This window comes from Centropristis striata, chromosome 15 (assembly GCF_030273125.1).
Source record: "Centropristis striata isolate RG_2023a ecotype Rhode Island chromosome 15, C.striata_1.0, whole genome shotgun sequence".
NCBI classification, from domain to species: Eukaryota; Metazoa; Chordata; class Actinopteri; order Perciformes; family Serranidae; genus Centropristis; species Centropristis striata.
Genome location: NC_081531.1, coordinates 382252 through 400585, shown reverse-complemented (window position 1 = coordinate 400585; position 18334 = coordinate 382252). Strand labels below are relative to the sequence as shown.

The 18334-nt window shown below is 36.8% G+C and overlaps 2 protein-coding genes across 2 annotated transcripts in view; one reads left to right on the top strand and one right to left on the bottom strand.

The window, feature by feature from the left end:
• Positions 1 to 15749: 15749 nt before the first annotated feature.
• On the bottom strand, positions 15750 to 18236 carry LOC131986913 (deoxycytidine kinase 1-like). The gene is made up of 3 exons (XM_059352053.1): positions 18123 to 18236; positions 17794 to 17893; positions 15750 to 16215 (listed from the first exon to the last, which is right to left on the bottom strand). The coding sequence occupies exons 1-3, from the start codon at positions 18230 to 18232 to the stop codon at positions 16189 to 16191; spliced, it is 237 nt and encodes a 78-aa protein (XP_059208036.1). The 5' UTR covers positions 18233 to 18236; the 3' UTR covers positions 15750 to 16188.
• Positions 18237 to 18265: 29 nt separating this feature from the next.
• LOC131986889 (macrophage colony-stimulating factor 1 receptor 2-like) overlaps positions 18266 to 18334 on the top strand; it is an 11346-nt gene continuing 11277 nt past the window's right edge. The window contains exon 1 of the mRNA XM_059352031.1: positions 18266 to 18278. Within this exon, the coding sequence (XP_059208014.1) occupies positions 18266 to 18278 (13 nt within the window). The remainder of the gene's footprint in view (positions 18279 to 18334) is intronic.

Here is an 18334-nt window from a genome sequence, read left to right as displayed (position 1 = left end):
GTAGACAATCAGTGATGAGCCATCATCATGTATGACAAGTTTGAGGCAGATTGGACAATGTATGGTCAAGTTAAAAGAGTTAACTGTTTTCAGTTAAAATGTCTGTGTTGGAGGAGGGGAGAGGGAGGGGGGGCGAGCTTTGGTAGCTAAGCAACCACGTGGCCAGGTGGAGTCGACCAATCAGAGCAGAGCAATCAACAGAAACTAACTGTCACTGACAATGCTTTGCTAAAGTGAGCAGCCAGAGGTGGCCAAACTGAAAATTCTGGCCTCGAACAGAAAGCATTTTTGGCAAAACCATAACACCTATCACTAATCTGACTTCACTTTGAGCGTCCTGAGTTCTTCCTGAACATCTACATATATTTTTTTTTAAGAAAAATGAAAAAATAGCTTTGTTAGAGCGATTTAAAAAAACTCTTACATCTGATTTTTTCAAAAATCCTCACGTGTTTTTAATATGGGACTCAAGTGCCACGGGACTACTGCCGGATGATTCTCGTGGTTTAAATCAGCAGTTAAACAGGGACCCTGTCTTGAGTTCACAGACACCTCATACAAGTTTCTAGGACAAACGGTTCATTAGTTAGTAAAAGGGGCGTGGCTAATCAAAAGGGGCGGGGTTATCAATCAACAGTTAGACAGGGACGCTATGCTGAGTAATCTGACACCTCATACAAGTTACTAGGACAAACGGTTCATTAGTTAAGAAAGGGGGCGTGGCTAATCAAAAAGGGCGGGAATTTATGAAATATTGTTATGTAGAACTGGTCAGTGATGAGCCATCATCATGCATGACAAGTTTGAAGCAGATTGGACAATGTATGGTCAAGTTATAAGGTCTCATGTTTAATGAAAGAACGCCATGTCTGTTCAGTGAGAATGTCTGTGTTGGAGGAGGGGGGGGGGGGGGAGTAGGAGGTTGGGGGAGGCTTTGGTAGCTAAGCAACCACGTGGCCAGGTGGAGTCGACCAATCAGAGCAGAGCAATCAACTGAAATTAACTGAAGGTGGAGACCGTTCTGCCACACTGAGCAGCCAGAGGTGGACAAACTGAAAATTCTGGCCTCGAACAGAAAGCATTTTCGGCAAAACCATAATACCTATCACTGATCCGACTTCACTTTGAGCGTCCTGAGTTCTTCCTGAACGTCTACATATATTTTTTTTTAAGAAAAATGAAAAAATAGCTTTGTTAGAGTGATCTAAAAAAACGGTAAAATCTAATTATTTCAAAAATCCTCGTGTGTTTTTAATATGGGACTCAATGGGGCAGTTGTTGCGTTTTGGTGGCACTTCTCTGTGTCCTGCGCCCAAACTAAAACTCTGACAGCTTTACCAGAGGATTGTGAGTGAGACCACAAATTTTCCTACGTTTCTATGTACAAATTATTTCTGTAGAGTGGAATTTGCGCCCTGGAGCGCAGTTTTCAAATTTATTTTTTGACAATTCCTTCTCTCCCTCTCCACTCTGCTTGATGACATCACCAGTCTAGAGTCTGAACATTCCGCGCAATACACACACATGGGAAAATCGCCCTCCCCATTAGTTTGGAAAAATGGAAATGTTTTCGCACTTCGTGCGAAAACTATACGTGCAATTGCTCTGAAATTTCACAGGACTAGAGTTAAATTCAGGCCCTACAACTTTCTAAATCGGTTCGGAATTTTACGAGCAACGGTTTGCGAATGGCGAGGCCCCAAAGTTTGCGCAATGCGTTCCGGATGGGCCAAAAAGTGCACGTTTGTGCACGTTGTGCGAAAACGTGCGCGCCGATCGCTAATAAAAGTCATTCCACACGATTCCCGATTAGGGCGCAACTTTTGACGTTTTTACTTTTCGCGATTTCTCAAAGCTGTGAGACTAGTTACGCGCCAAAGTTTTTACGGAAGAATAATCTATAATAATAATAAACATGAGCAATAATAAGAGATGCCTCGCTGCTCAGCCGTGGCACTAATAAGCCTGGTGAATAGTAGTTAGTGTGCTTTTGCAAGCAAGCACACAAAACTAATAGTGTAAATAAAACTAATGATATAAATAAAACTAATAGTGTAAATAAAACTAATGATATAAATAAAACTAATAGTGTAAATAAAACTAATGATATAAATAAAACTAATAGTGTAAATAAAACTAATAGTGTAAATAAAACTAATGATATAAATAAAACTAATAGTGTAAATAAAACTAATAATATCAATAAAACTAATAGTGTAAATAAAACTAATAGTGTAAATAAAACTAATAATATCAATAAAACTAATAGTGTGAATAAAGAAAACAGCGTAAATAAAGATAATAGTGTAAATAAAACTAAGTGTAAATAAAATGAATAGTGTAAATAGAGTTGTGTAGTGTAAATAGAGTTGTGTAGAGTAAATAGAGTTGTGTAGTGTAAATAGAGTTGTGTAGAGTAAATAGAGTTGTGTAGACTAAATAAAGTTGTGTAGAGTAAATAGAGTTGTGTAGAGTGTAAATAGAGTTGTGTAGTGTAAATAGAGTTGTGTAGAGTAAATAGAGTTGTGTATAGTGTAAATAGAGTTGTGTAGAGTAAATAGAGTTGTGTAGAGTGTAAATAGAGTTGTGTAGTGTAAATAGAGTTGTGTAGAGTGTAAATAGAGTTGTGTAGTGTAAATAGAGTTGTGTAGAGTAAATAAAGTTGTGTAGAGTGTAAATAGAGTTGTGTAGTGTAAATAGAGTTGTGTAGAGTAAATAAAGTTGTGTAGAGTGTAAATAGAGTTGTATAGTGTAAATAGAGTTGTGTAGAGTAAATAGAGTTGTGTAGAGTAAATAGAGTTGTGTAGAGTGTAAATAGAGTTGTGTAGTGTAAATAGAGTTGTGTAGAGTAAATAGAGTTGTGTAGAGTAAATAAAGTTGTGTAGTGTAAATAGAGTTGTGTAGTGTAAATAGAGTTGTGTAGAGTAAATAGAGTTGTGTAGAGTAAATAGAGTTGTGTAGTGTAAATAGAGTTGTGTAGAGTTAATAGAGTTGTGTAGTGTAAATAGAGTTGTGTAGAGTAAATAGAGTTGTGTAGTGTAAATAGAGTTGTGTAGAGTAAATAGAGTTGTGTAGTGTAAATAGAGTTGTGTAGAGTAAATAAAGTTGTGTAGAGTGTAAATAGAGTTGTATAGTGTAAATAGAGTTGTGTAGAGTAAATAGAGTTGTGTAGAGTAAATAGAGTTGTGTAGAGTGTAAATAGAGTTGTGTAGTGTAAATAGAGTTGTGTAGAGTAAATAGAGTTGTGTAGAGTAAATAAAGTTGTGTAGTGTAAATAGAGTTGTGTAGTGTAAATAGAGTTGTGTAGAGTAAATAGAGTTGTGTAGAGTAAATAAAGTTGTGTAGAGTGTAAATAGAGTTGTGTAGTGTAAATAGAGTTGTGTAGTGTAAATAGAGTTGTGTAGAGTAAATAGAGTTGTGTAGTGTAAATAGAGTTGTGTAGAGTAAATAGAGTTGTGTAGTGTAAATAGAGTTGTGTAGAGTTAATAGAGTTGTGTAGTGTAAATAGAGTTGTGTAGAGTAAATAGAGTTGTGTAGAGTAAATAGAGTTGTGTAGTGTAAATAGAGTTGTGTAGAGTAAATAGAGTTGTGTAGTGTAAATAGAGTTGTGTAGAGTAAATAGAGTTGTGTAGTTTAAATAGAGTTGTGTAGAGTAAAGAGTTGTGTAGTTTAAATAGAGTTGTGTAGAGTAAATAGAGTTGTGTAGAGTGTAAATAGAGTTGTGTAGAGTAAATAGAGTTGCGTAGAGTGTAAATAGAGTTGTGTAGTGTAAATAGAGTTGTGTAGAGTAAATAGAGTTGTGTAGAGTGTAAATAGAGTTGTGTAGAGTAAATAGAGTTGTGTAGAGTAAATAGAGTTGTGTAGTGTAAATAGAGTTGTGTAGAGTAAAGAGTTGTGTAGTGTAAATAGAGTTGTGTAGTGTAAATAGAGTTGTGTAGAGTAAATAGAGTTGTGTAGAGTGTAAATAGAGTTGTGTAGAGTAAAGAGTTGTGTAGTGTAAATAGAGTTGTGTAGTGTAAATAGAGTTGTGTAGAGTAAAGAGTTGTGTAGTGTAAATAGAGTTGTGTAGTGTAAATAGAGTTGTGTAGAGTAAATAGAGTTGTGTAGAGTGTAAATAGAGTTGTGTATAGTGTAAATAGAGTTGTGTAGAGTAAATAGAGTTGTGTAGTGTAAATAGAGTTGTGTAGTGTAAATAGAGTTGTGTAGAGTAAATAGAGTTGTGTATAGTGTAAATAGAGTTGTGTAGAGTAAATAGAGTTGTGTAGTGTAAATAGAGTTGTGTAGTGTAAATAGAGTTGTGTAGAGTAAATAGAGTTGTGTAGAGTAAAGAGTTGTGTAGTGTAAATAGAGTTGTGTAGTGTAAATAGAGTTGTGTAGTGTAAATAGAGTTGTGTAGAGTAAATAGAGTTGTGTAGAGTAAATAGAGTTGTGTATAGTGTAAATAGAGTTGTGTAGAGTAAATAGAGTTGTGTAGAGTAAATAGAGTTGTGTAGAGTGTAAATAGAGTTGTGTAGTGTAAATAGAGTTGTGTAGAGTGTAAATAGAGTTGTGTAGAGTAAATAGAGTTGTGTATAGTGTAAATAGAGTTGTGTAGAATAAATAGAGTTGTGTAGAGTAAATAGAGTTGTGTAGAGTAAATAGAGTTGTGTAGTGTAAATAGAGTTGTGTAGAGTTAATAGAGTTGTGTAGTGTAAATAGAGTTGTGTAGAGTAAATAGAGTTGTGTAGTGTAAATAGAGTTGTGTAGAGTAAATAGAGTTGTGTAGTGTAAATAGAGTTGTGTAGAGTGTAAATAGAGTTGTGTAGTGTAAATAGAGTTGTGTATAGTGTAAATAGAGTTGTGTAGTGTAAATAGAGTTGTGTATAGTGTAAATAGAGTTGTGTAGTGTAAATAGAGTTGTGTAGAGTAAATAGAGTTGTGTAGTGTAAATAGAGTTGTGTAGTGTAAATAGAGTTGTGTAGAGTGTAAATAGAGTTGTGTAGTGTAAATAGAGTTGTGTAGAGTAAATAGAGTTGTGTAGAGTAAATAGAGTTGTGTAGTGTAAATAGAGTTGTGTAGAGTAAATAGAGTTGTGTAGAGTGTAAATAGAGTTGTGTATAGTGTAAATAGAGTTGTGTAGTGTAAATAGAGTTGTGTATAGTGTAAATAGAGTTGTGTAGTGTAAATAGAGTTGTGTAGTGTAAATAGAGTTGTGTAGAGTAAATAGAGTTGTGTATAGTGTAAATAGAGTTGTGTAGAGTAAATATAGTTGTGTAGTGTAAATAGAGTTGTGTATAGTGTAAATAGAGTTGTGTAGAGTAAATAGAGTTGTGTAGAGTGTAAATAGAGTTGTGTAGAGTAAATAGAGTTGTGTAGTGTAAATAGAGTTGTGTAGAGTAAATAGAGTTGTGTATAGTGTAAATAGAGTTGTGTAGAGTAAATAGAGTTGTGTATAGTGTAAATAGAGTTGTGTAGTGTAAATAGAGTTGTGTATAGTGTAAATAGAGTTGTGTATAGTGTAAATAGAGTTGTGTAGTGTAAATAGAGTTGTGTATAGTGTAAATAGAGTTGTGTATAGTGTAAATAGAGTTGTGTAAATAGAGTTGTGTAAACAGAGTTGTGTAAACAGAGTTGGTCACGGTGACTCGACAGGATGTTTCCGTCGTGTCAGACATGATGTTGATGTTCAGTCAGTTGATGTTAATCGATGTTCGTTGTTACTGTTGAACTTTAACTGAACAAAGTTAAACTCTACAATCATTGTCAGCAGCCGTCTCATGTAAATGTTCCAGTTTTCCCAGTTTCTTTCAAACTCGTTCTCTTTGAGTTTCAACAGGTTTGTCAGTTTTTCCATAACGAGGATTTCCAGCCACGGCTTCACATTCAGCCGCTTTCTGACGTGCTGCAGTAAAACTTGAGTCGAGTCCAGATCTTCTGGCTGATTGTCATGAAGACAGTCCAAGTTCTGAAGATTATAAGGACATACTTTATTAAACTAAATATTTCACTTTTATATGGATGAAAATAGACATAATGAGGCACAATTCATTGTTTTGTGTTAAAATAATATTTTCTACATTTTTAAACATATTTTTGATTCATAAATCCATTACTGTAATGCGTCCAGATAGGGGGGGGGGGGGGAGTAGGAGGTTGGGGGAGGCTTTGGTAGCTAAGCAACCACGTGGCCAGGTGGAGTCGACCAATCAGAGCAGAGCAATCAACTGAAATTAACTGAAGGTGGAGACCGTTCTGCCACACTGAGCAGCCAGAGGTGGACAAACTGAAAATTCTGGCCTCGAACAGAAAGCATTTTCGGCAAAACCATAATACCTATCACTGATCCGACTTCACTTTGAGCGTCCTGAGTTCTTCCTGAACGTCTACATATATTTTTTTTTAAGAAAAATGAAAAAATAGCTTTGTTAGAGTGATCTAAAAAAACGGTAAAATCTAATTATTTCAAAAATCCTCGTGTGTTTTTAATATGGGACTCAATGGGGCAGTTGTTGCGTTTTGGTGGCACTTCTCTGTGTCCTGCGCCCAAACTAAAACTCTGACAGCTTTACCAGAGGATTGTGAGTGAGACCACAAATTTTCCTACGTTTCTATGTACAAATTATTTCTGTAGAGTGGAATTTGCGCCCTGGAGCGCAGTTTTCAAATTTATTTTTTGACAATTCCTTCTCTCCCTCTCCACTCTGCTTGATGACATCACCAGTCTAGAGTCTGAACATTCCGCGCAATACACACACGGGAAAATCGCCCTCCCCATTAGTTTGGAAAAATGGAAATGTTTTCGCACTTCGTGCGAAAACTATACGTGCAATTGCTCTGAAATTTCACAGGACTAGAGTTAAATTCAGGCCCTACAACTTTCTAAATCGGTTCGGAATTTTACGAGCAACGGTTTGCGAATGGCGAGGCCCCAAAGTTTGCGCAATGCGTTCCGGATGGGCCAAAAAGTGCACGTTTGTGCACGTTGTGCGAAAACGTGCGCGCCGATCGCTAATAAAAGTCATTCCACACGATTCCCGATTATGGCGCAACTTTTGACGTTTTTACTTTTCGCGATTTCTCAAAGCTGTGAGACTAGTTACGCGCCAAAGTTTTTACGGAAGAATAATCTATAACTAGAAACAAAATTCCAGGGAAATTTTGGAGTGCCACGGGACTACTGCCGGATGATTCTCGTGGTTTAAATCAGCAGTTAAACAGGGACTTTGTCCTGAGTTCACAGACACCTCATACAAGTCTGTAGGACAAACGGTTCACGAGTTAGTAAAAAGGGGCGTGGCTACTCAAAGGGGGCGTGGCTTCAATCACCAGTCAAACAGGGACTCTGTCCTGAGTCCACAGACACCTCATACAAGTCTGTAGGACAAACGGTTCTCTAGTTAGTAAAAAGGGGCGTGGCTACTCAAAGGGGGCGTGGCTTCAATCACCAGTCAAACAGGGACTCTGTCCTGAGTTCACAGACACCTCATACAAGTCTGTAGGACAAACGGTTCACTAGTTAGTAAAAGGGGCGTGGCTTATCAAAAGGGGCGGGGTTATCAATCAACAGTTAGACAGGGACGCCATGCTGAGTAATCTGACACCTCATACAAATTTCTAGGACAAACGGTTCATTAGTTAAGAAAGGGGGCGTGGCTAATCAAAAAGGGCGGGAATTTATGAAATATTGTTATGTAGACAATCAGTGATGAGCCATCATCATGTATGACAAGTTTGAGGCAGATTGGACAATGTATGGTCAAGTTAAAAGAGTTAACTGTTTTCAGTTAAAATGTCTGTGTTGGAGGAGGGGAGAGGGAGGGGGGGGGAGCTTTGGTAGCTAAGCAACCACGTGGCCAGGTGGAGTCGACCAATCAGAGCAGAGCAATCAACAGAAACTAACTGTCACTGACAATGCTTTGCTAAAGTGAGCAGCCAGAGGTGGCCAAACTGAAAATTCTGGCCTCGAACAGAAAGCATTTTTGGCAAAACCATAACACCTATCACTAATCTGACTTCACTTTGAGCGTCCTGAGTTCTTCCTGAACGTCTACATATATTTTTTTTTAAGAAAAATGAAAAAATAGCTTTGTTAGAGCGATTTAAAAAAACTCTTACATCTGATTTTTTCAAAAATCCTCACGTGTTTTTAATATGGGACTCAATGGGGCAGTTGATGCGTTTTGGTGGCACTTCTCTGTGTCCTGCGCCCAAACTATAACTCTGACAGCTTTACCAGAGGATTGTGAGTGAGAAGACAAATTTTCCTCCGTTTCTATGTATAAATTATTTCTGTAGAGTGGAATTTGCGGCCTGGAGCGCAGTTTTCAAATTTATTTTTTGACAATTCCTTCTCTCCCTCTCCACTCTGCTTGATGACATCACCGCTCTAGAGTCTGAACATTCCGCGCAATACACACACATGGGAAAATCGCCCTCCCCATTAGTTTGGAAAAATGGAAATGTTTTCGCACTTCGTGCGAAAACTATATGTGCAATCGCTTTGAAATTTCACAGGACTAGAGTTAAATTCAGGCCCTACAACTTTCTAAATCGGTTCGGAATTTTACGAGCAACGGTTTGCGAATGGTGAGGCCCCAAAGTTTGCGCAATGCGTTCCGGATGGGCCGAAAAGTGCACGTTTGTGCACGTTGTGCGAAAACGTGCACGCCGATCGCTAAAAAAAGTCATTCCACACGATTCCCGATTAGGGCGCAACTTTTGACGTTTTTACTTTTCGCGATTTCTCAAAGCTGCGGGACTAGTTACGCGCCAAAGTTTTTACGGAAGAATAATCTATAATAAAGAATAACTAGAAAATTCCTAAAGAAATTTTGATTGTGTGCTTGCCTCTGGACCGTGACTCTCATGGCTTATCAAAAGGGGCACGGATTAAACAGGGACTTTCTGCTGAGTACACTGACACCTCATACAAGTCTCTAGGACAAACGGTTCATTGGTTATGAAAGGGGGCGTGGCTAATCAAAAAGGGCGGGAATTTATGAAATATTGTTATGTATAAGTGGTCAGTGATGAACCATCATCATGCTTGACAAGTTTGAGGAAGATTGGACAATGTATGGTCAAGTTATAAGGTCTCATGTTTTATGAAGTCTGTTCACTTAGAGTAAACTGACAGTTATCAGTTAGAATGTCTGTGTTGGAGGAGGGGAGGGGGGAGGGGGGAGGCTTTGGTAGCTAAGCAACCACGTGGCCAGGTGGAGCCGACCAATAAGAGCAGAGCAATCAACTGAAATTAACTGCTGTTGGAGAAAGTTCCGCAGACAGAGGTGGACAAACTGAAATTTCTGGCCTCGAACAGAAAGCATTTTTGGCAAAACCATAATACCTATCATTGATCCGACTTCACTTTGAGCGTCCTGAGTTCTTCCTGAACATCTCCATATGTTTTTTTTTTAAGAAAAATGAAAAAATAGCTTTGTTAGAGCGATTTTAAAAAACTGTTAAATTTTTTTTTTGAGAAATCTTCCTTCATTTTTAATATGGGAGCCGATGCGGCAGTTGGTGCATTTTGTTTGAGCATCTGTGCGTCCTGCGCCCAAACTATAACTCTGACAGCTTTACCAGAGGATTGTGAGTGAGAGGACAAATTTTCCTACGTTTCTATGTATAAATTATTTCTGTAGAGTTAAATTTGCGGCCTGGAGCGCAGTTTTCAAATTTATTTTTTGACAATTCTTTCTCTCCCTCTACACTCTGTTTGATGACTTCCCCACTCTAGACTCTCCATAGGGTTACATTGGGGGGATTTTTTGACGTGTTTTTGCCCAATAATTTGAAAACCGTATGTCGAAACCCTTAGAAAAGTCATAGCACACTTGTCATGGGCGAGCCGGTCGATTTGATACCTTTTTTGTGTATGTGCGACCAAAACTCTGGGAGGAGTAGTCGGCCGAAAAACAACACGGAAGAAACGGAAGAATAAAAATAATAATAAAAATAAGCCCGGTGAAGAGTAGTTAGTGTGCTTTTGCAAGCAAGCACACAAAATAATAATAAACATGAGCAATAATAAGAGATGCCTCGTGCTTCGCACGAGGCACTCATCCTCACTGCTTGCAGTGAAGATGAGTGCCTCGCTGCTCAGCCGTGGCACTAATAATAATAAACATGAGCAATAATAAGAGATGCCTCGCTGCTCAGCCGTGGCACTAATAAGCCTGGTGAATAGTAGTTAGTGTGCTTTTGCAAGCAAGCACACAAAACTAATAGTGTAAATAAAACTAATGATATAAATAAAACTAATAGTGTAAATAAAACTAATGATATAAATAAAACTAATAGTGTAAATAAAACTAATGATATAAATAAAACTAATAGTGTAAATAAAACTAATAGTGTAAATAAAACTAATGATATAAATAAAACTAATAGTGTAAATAAAACTAATAATATCAATAAAACTAATAGTGTAAATAAAACTAATAGTGTAAATAAAACTAATAATATCAATAAAACTAATAGTGTGAATAAAGAAAACAGCGTAAATAAAGATAATAGTGTAAATAAAACTAAGTGTAAATAAAATGAATAGTGTAAATAGAGTTGTGTAGTGTAAATAGAGTTGTGTAGAGTAAATAGAGTTGTGTAGTGTAAATAGAGTTGTGTAGAGTGTAAATAGAGTTGTGTAGTGTAAATAGAGTTGTGTAGAGTAAATAGAGTTGTGTATAGTGTAAATAGAGTTGTGTAGAGTAAATAGAGTTGTGTAGAGTGTAAATAGAGTTGTGTAGTGTAAATAGAGTTGTGTAGAGTGTAAATAGAGTTGTGTAGTGTAAATAGAGTTGTGTAGAGTAAATAAAGTTGTGTAGAGTGTAAATAGAGTTGTGTAGTGTAAATAGAGTTGTGTAGAGTAAATAAAGTTGTGTAGAGTGTAAATAGAGTTGTATAGTGTAAATAGAGTTGTGTAGAGTAAATAGAGTTGTGTAGAGTAAATAGAGTTGTGTAGAGTGTAAATAGAGTTGTGTAGTGTAAATAGAGTTGTGTAGAGTAAATAGAGTTGTGTAGAGTAAATAAAGTTGTGTAGTGTAAATAGAGTTGTGTAGTGTAAATAGAGTTGTGTAGAGTAAATAGAGTTGTGTAGAGTAAATAGAGTTGTGTAGTGTAAATAGAGTTGTGTAGAGTTAATAGAGTTGTGTAGTGTAAATAGAGTTGTGTAGAGTAAATAGAGTTGTGTAGTGTAAATAGAGTTGTGTAGAGTAAATAGAGTTGTGTAGTGTAAATAGAGTTGTGTAGAGTAAATAAAGTTGTGTAGAGTGTAAATAGAGTTGTATAGTGTAAATAGAGTTGTGTAGAGTAAATAGAGTTGTGTAGAGTAAATAGAGTTGTGTAGAGTGTAAATAGAGTTGTGTAGTGTAAATAGAGTTGTGTAGAGTAAATAGAGTTGTGTAGAGTAAATAAAGTTGTGTAGTGTAAATAGAGTTGTGTAGTGTAAATAGAGTTGTGTAGAGTAAATAGAGTTGTGTAGAGTAAATAAAGTTGTGTAGAGTGTAAATAGAGTTGTGTAGTGTAAATAGAGTTGTGTAGTGTAAATAGAGTTGTGTAGAGTAAATAGAGTTGTGTAGTGTAAATAGAGTTGTGTAGAGTAAATAGAGTTGTGTAGTGTAAATAGAGTTGTGTAGAGTTAATAGAGTTGTGTAGTGTAAATAGAGTTGTGTAGAGTAAATAGAGTTGTGTAGAGTAAATAGAGTTGTGTAGTGTAAATAGAGTTGTGTAGAGTAAATAGAGTTGTGTAGTGTAAATAGAGTTGTGTAGAGTAAATAGAGTTGTGTAGTTTAAATAGAGTTGTGTAGAGTAAAGAGTTGTGTAGTTTAAATAGAGTTGTGTAGAGTAAATAGAGTTGTGTAGAGTGTAAATAGAGTTGTGTAGAGTAAATAGAGTTGCGTAGAGTGTAAATAGAGTTGTGTAGTGTAAATAGAGTTGTGTAGAGTAAATAGAGTTGTGTAGAGTGTAAATAGAGTTGTGTAGAGTAAATAGAGTTGTGTAGAGTAAATAGAGTTGTGTAGTGTAAATAGAGTTGTGTAGAGTAAAGAGTTGTGTAGTGTAAATAGAGTTGTGTAGTGTAAATAGAGTTGTGTAGAGTAAATAGAGTTGTGTAGTGTAAATAGAGTTGTGTAGAGTAAAGAGTTGTGTAGTGTAAATAGAGTTGTGTAGTGTAAATAGAGTTGTGTAGAGTAAAGAGTTGTGTAGTGTAAATAGAGTTGTGTAGTGTAAATAGAGTTGTGTAGAGTAAATAGAGTTGTGTAGAGTGTAAATAGAGTTGTGTATAGTGTAAATAGAGTTGTGTAGAGTAAATAGAGTTGTGTAGTGTAAATAGAGTTGTGTAGTGTAAATAGAGTTGTGTAGAGTAAATAGAGTTGTGTATAGTGTAAATAGAGTTGTGTAGAGTAAATAGAGTTGTGTAGTGTAAATAGAGTTGTGTAGTGTAAATAGAGTTGTGTAGAGTAAATAGAGTTGTGTAGAGTAAAGAGTTGTGTAGTGTAAATAGAGTTGTGTAGTGTAAATAGAGTTGTGTAGTGTAAATAGAGTTGTGTAGAGTAAATAGAGTTGTGTAGAGTAAATAGAGTTGTGTATAGTGTAAATAGAGTTGTGTAGAGTAAATAGAGTTGTGTAGAGTAAATAGAGTTGTGTAGAGTGTAAATAGAGTTGTGTAGTGTAAATAGAGTTGTGTAGAGTGTAAATAGAGTTGTGTAGAGTAAATAGAGTTGTGTATAGTGTAAATAGAGTTGTGTAGAATAAATAGAGTTGTGTAGAGTAAATAGAGTTGTGTAGAGTAAATAGAGTTGTGTAGTGTAAATAGAGTTGTGTAGAGTTAATAGAGTTGTGTAGTGTAAATAGAGTTGTGTAGAGTAAATAGAGTTGTGTAGTGTAAATAGAGTTGTGTAGAGTAAATAGAGTTGTGTAGTGTAAATAGAGTTGTGTAGAGTGTAAATAGAGTTGTGTAGTGTAAATAGAGTTGTGTATAGTGTAAATAGAGTTGTGTAGTGTAAATAGAGTTGTGTAGAGTAAATAGAGTTGTGTAGTGTAAATAGAGTTGTGTAGTGTAAATAGAGTTGTGTAGAGTGTAAATAGAGTTGTGTAGTGTAAATAGAGTTGTGTAGAGTAAATAGAGTTGTGTAGAGTAAATAGAGTTGTGTAGTGTAAATAGAGTTGTGTAGAGTAAATAGAGTTGTGTAGAGTGTAAATAGAGTTGTGTATAGTGTAAATAGAGTTGTGTAGTGTAAATAGAGTTGTGTATAGTGTAAATAGAGTTGTGTAGTGTAAATAGAGTTGTGTAGTGTAAATAGAGTTGTGTAGAGTAAATAGAGTTGTGTATAGTGTAAATAGAGTTGTGTAGAGTAAATATAGTTGTGTAGTGTAAATAGAGTTGTGTATAGTGTAAATAGAGTTGTGTAGAGTAAATAGAGTTGTGTAGAGTGTAAATAGAGTTGTGTAGAGTAAATAGAGTTGTGTAGTGTAAATAGAGTTGTGTAGAGTAAATAGAGTTGTGTATAGTGTAAATAGAGTTGTGTAGAGTAAATAGAGTTGTGTATAGTGTAAATAGAGTTGTGTAGTGTAAATAGAGTTGTGTATAGTGTAAATAGAGTTGTGTATAGTGTAAATAGAGTTGTGTAGTGTAAATAGAGTTGTGTATAGTGTAAATAGAGTTGTGTATAGTGTAAATAGAGTTGTGTAAATAGAGTTGTGTAAACAGAGTTGTGTAAACAGAGTTGGTCACGGTGACTCGACAGGATGTTTCCGACGTGTCTGACATGATGTTGATGTTCAGTCAGTTGATGTTAATCGATGTTCGTTGTTACTGTTGAACTTTAACTGAACAAAGTTAAACTCTACAATCATTGTCAGCAGCCGTCTCATGTAAATGTTCCAGTTTTCCCAGTTTCTTTCAAACTCGTTCTCTTTGAGTTTCAACAGGTTTGTCAGTTTTTCCATAACGAGGATTTCCAGCCACGGCTTCACATTCAGCCGCTTTCTGACGTGCTGCAGTAAAACTTGAGTCGAGTCCAGATCTTCTGGCTGATTGTCATGAAGACAGTCCAAGTTCTGAAGATTATAAGGACATACTTTATTAAACTAAATATTTCACTTTTATATGGATGAAAATAGACATAATGAGGCACAATTCATTGTTTTGTGTTAAAATAATATTTTCTACATTTTTAAACATATTTTTGATTCATAAATCCATTACTGTAATGCGTCCAGATAAAAATGTCATGGTTTCCCCCACACTTATATACAATAAATATTTAATAAACTATAAAAATAACTATACATTTGTTTGAAAATGTATAATTTAACAGAATATAATCAAACATAATGGTTTTTAACAATGAATAACAAACAAAATCTGAATGAAAATTGATGATAAAAATGGTTAAATGTTACGGTAATGATAGAATCATTTACATTAAAATATGTGTATATTTTAATAGAATACATGTTGGTGCTACCAGCTACCCTTGAGCATATTTAAGCAAAAAAAAAACTTTTGTTGTGATACGGTAATGAATTTTGATGCTCAGTGTCTCTAAAAATGTCTCTTAGCGCTGGCTGACATGTCCAAAGTCATCTGTCCCAACGAGGAAATCAGTCTTCAACTGGTTAATGTGACATCAGCGGAACAACAGTGACGTCACATCGTTTATAAACAGTCAAAGAAAATATGTTTCAATGCTCTTGGATTATTGCTCTGAGATGTAACGTTGAAGAGAATCAGCCTCTGCCTTATTGACAAACAAAACAAGGAGAGTGAGACAGACAACAACCTGTCTGTCCTCCTCTCCAGTAGTTCTCAACCTTTTTGAGTCGCGACCCGCAATTTAACATCCATGTTGTCCGTGACCCCCGCTCACTGAACACAATCTCACACGCACAGTTCAGATCACCAAAAAAAGAAACAAAATGACCAAAAAAAGGAAACAAAATGACCAAAAAGACACAAAATTACCAAAAAAGACACAAAATTACCCAAAAAAGAAACAAAATGACCAAAAAGACACAAAATTACCAAAAAAAGACACAAAATTACCCAAAAAAACAAGAAAATCACCAAAAAAACAACACAAAATGACTAAAAACAGACACAAAATTACTAAAAAAAAAGACACAAAATGACCAAAGGAAACAAAATGACCAAAAAAGACACAAATTGACCACAAAATGATCAAAAAAAAGACACAAATTGACCACAAAATGATCAAAAAAAAGACACAAAAGGACCAAAAAAGACACAAATTGGCCAAAAAAGACACAAAATGACCAAACACTTTAACACAGTGGAGACAGAGCTGACTTCCAAAATGATTTGGTGACCCCCAGAAATCATCTCGCGACCCCAATTGGGGTCCCGACCCCCAGGTTTTGAACAGCTGCTCCTCTCCAACCAGACAGGCTTCAGGTTCCTGATATCAGCTGTGGGCTCATTACAGTTTTAATACGTTAATTATCTTTTCATTGAAGCCGAATCTCTTTAGTGTCTCGTACAATAACCAACACTATCAAATGCTTTTTGGCCTCCAAACTAACCAGAATTGTGCTCGTAGTACTTTTCTGGGCGTTGTCGAGAATACGGACGGTGTTCAGTGCGTTTAGTGAAAATGTTTGCTGACATGAAGATTCTGATTTGTTCTTAGTCTGTTGACGCGACTGAAAAAAAAACAACTGCATTTTAAATTGAGTTTGGTGTGAAAACATCTGAACAAATAAAATGTAAATCTTTAAAAGATCAAAAGGTTTGAGTCGAAACATTTCAGTGAGTCTGAGTTTCTTTATTCCAGCAGAGAAAACCTGTGGCCCTGTGGTCCCTGAAGGCATCACGATGTGTTCACTGACACGTCACGGTCAAGTTTACAGTTCAGGAGACGATTCAGACCCACAGATAAATATCACCTGATTCAAGTTATAAAACACACACACACAGTTTACTGTTGCGACAATTCAGGACGAGTAAAAATATCTAATTCAAGTTAAAACACACACACACACACACACACACACACACACACACAGTAAACACTTATCTATAAAAATATAAAATATACATGAGGTGAGGTGAGTTTTTTGGACTCTGTGACTCAATTAAAAACAAACATTTACAAAGTGTAACTGGGTCGTCCAATCAGACGAGCCGCTGCTCTCAGCTCCAGCTGTGATTGGTGGAGGAGATCTACAGCTGTGATTGGTGGAGGAGATCTACAGCGTGGTGAGGAACTCTCTGACCTGCAGGAAGAAACAGACCATCAGACTAGAACCAGGACTCACTGGCTGTATCTCACAGTCAAGGAAGGAGCCTACCAAGGAAGGAGCCTACCAAGGAAGGAGCCTACCAAGGAAGGAGCCTACCAAGGAAGAATCCTACCAAGGAAGGAGCCTACCAAGGAAGGAGCCTACCAAGGAAGGAGCCTACCAAGGAAGAATCCTACCAAGGAAGGAGCCTACCAAGGAAGGAGCCTACCAAGGAAGAATCCTACCAAGGAAGGAGCCTACCAAGGAAGGAGCCTACCAAGGAAGAATCCTACCAAGGAAGGAGCCTACCAAGGAAGGAGCCGACCAAGGAAGGAGCCGACCAAGGAAGGAGCCTACCAAGGAAGGAGCCGACCAAGGAAGGAGCCTACCAAGGAAGGAGCCTACCAAGGAAGAATCCTACCAAGGAAGGAGCCTACCAAGGAAGGAGCCTACCAAGGAAGAATCCTACCAAGGAAGGAGCCTACCAAGGAAGGAGCCGACCAAGGAAGGAGCCGACCAAGGAAGGAGCCTACCAAGGAAGGAGCCGACCAAGGAAGGAGCCGACCAAGGAAGCAGCCTACCAAGGAAGGATCCTTGACTTTGGGATACAGCTACTGTACTGCATGTACCAAGGTTATAATAGTTTCTGATTTTTCATCAGTTTTAGTTTTAATTAGTTGTGAATTTTTGTTTCCAAATTCAGTTAGTTTTAGTTTAGTTTTTATTAGTTTTAGTTTTTTTAGGAATGATTGGTGTGAGATTCAAAGAGGTCATAATAAATGTTTCCTTTATTTCTTTGGTTTATCATCTCAGCCCCAATAAGTTATTAACTCTTACAGTTCAGGTGTTTATAATGTTGTTGTTGTGTAAACATCCCAGTCTCAGTAAACAGATTCACCATGTGTTCCTGTTCACAAACCAGCAGATCAATAAATACATTTATTATCAACCAGAAGGGTTATTAAGTGTTTCCCTTCATGTATTCTGCTGGATTTTCAGCACCGTCGCAAAACAAATGTGATTAGTAATCTGATGGTTGAATTAAAGACTTTCAAAGTGAAAACACAACATCCAAAGTTTACAGAGTTGCTCCGGCGACACTTTTACCATCATAACGAAACGGTTAATTCTAATGTTTCCTGACAGCTGAGAAGTTTCTCTTTACAGTCAACATGGAGTCATTACGGTAATTTAACACACAAATAACACAATTAACACACACTCAGCATGGAGAAACAGAAACTCTGGATTATGTCTGAAAAAAGTTGACAAAGAGGAAAACTAAGGACATTTTCACTATAATTTTAGTTAGTTTTGTAACCACAAAATACAGTTTCAGTTAGTTATCGTTTTTAAAAAACTAGTTTTTATTTTTTTTTCAGTTAACGAAAATGTTTTTTCAATTCTAGTTTTTGTTATTTTGTTAGTTTTCGTTGACTATAATAACCTTGGCGTGTACTCTCTGTACTGCGTGTACTCTCTGTACTGCGTGTACTCTCTGTACTGCGTGTACTCTCTGTACTGCGTGTACTCTCTGTACTGCGTGTACTCTTTAGTAAAGTAAACAGGAACCTTGTCGATGATGACTTCCTGTTTGATTCGGTCGTTCTTGAAGTCGTCGTCGACGTCCAGAACGAGAACAGGAAGTTCATCCAGATACTGAAAGTCCAACCTGAAACACAGACGTCTGATTCTGATACCGGAGCCTGAACGCACCACAGAGATCATCTCCACATGGTTTGAAACCAAAGGTGTTGGTGTTCGTGTGTGTGTGTGTGTGTGTGTGTCTGTGTCTATGTCTCTGTGTGTGTGTGTGTGTGTGTGTGTGTCTGTGTCTCTGTGTGTGTGTGTGTGTGTGTGTGTGTGTGTGTGTGTGTGTGTGTGTGTGTGTGTGTGTGTACCTGAGGCTCCTGTGCAGCAGCCAGGCCTCGTGTTTGTGGTGCAGCTGTTCCAGATACTCCAGAGGAACGTCCTGCTCCTCCTGCCGGCCGCGATGCAGCAGACGCTGCATACAGCGCTGAAATATACAGACACACACGGGAACATGAACGCAGCACGCTGAAGGATTCATTCATAAAAACTAAATTAAACTAAAACTAAAACTAATACAAAA

Bases quoted from the DNA above. Each gene is read 5' to 3' on its own strand.
- LOC131986913 (XM_059352053.1), bottom strand. From the start codon at position 18,232: ATGCAGCGTCTGCTGCATCGCGGCCGGCAGGAGGAGCAGGACGTTCCT. The intron at 17,894-18,122 runs GTACACACACAC...TCTGTGTTTCAG, and splicing joins CTGCTGCACAGGAGCCTCAG to GTTGGACTTTCAGTATCTGG. The intron at 16,216-17,793 runs GTTCCTGTTTAC...TTCTTCCTGCAG, and splicing joins AGGAAGTCATCATCGACAAG to GTCAGAGAGTTCCTCACCAC.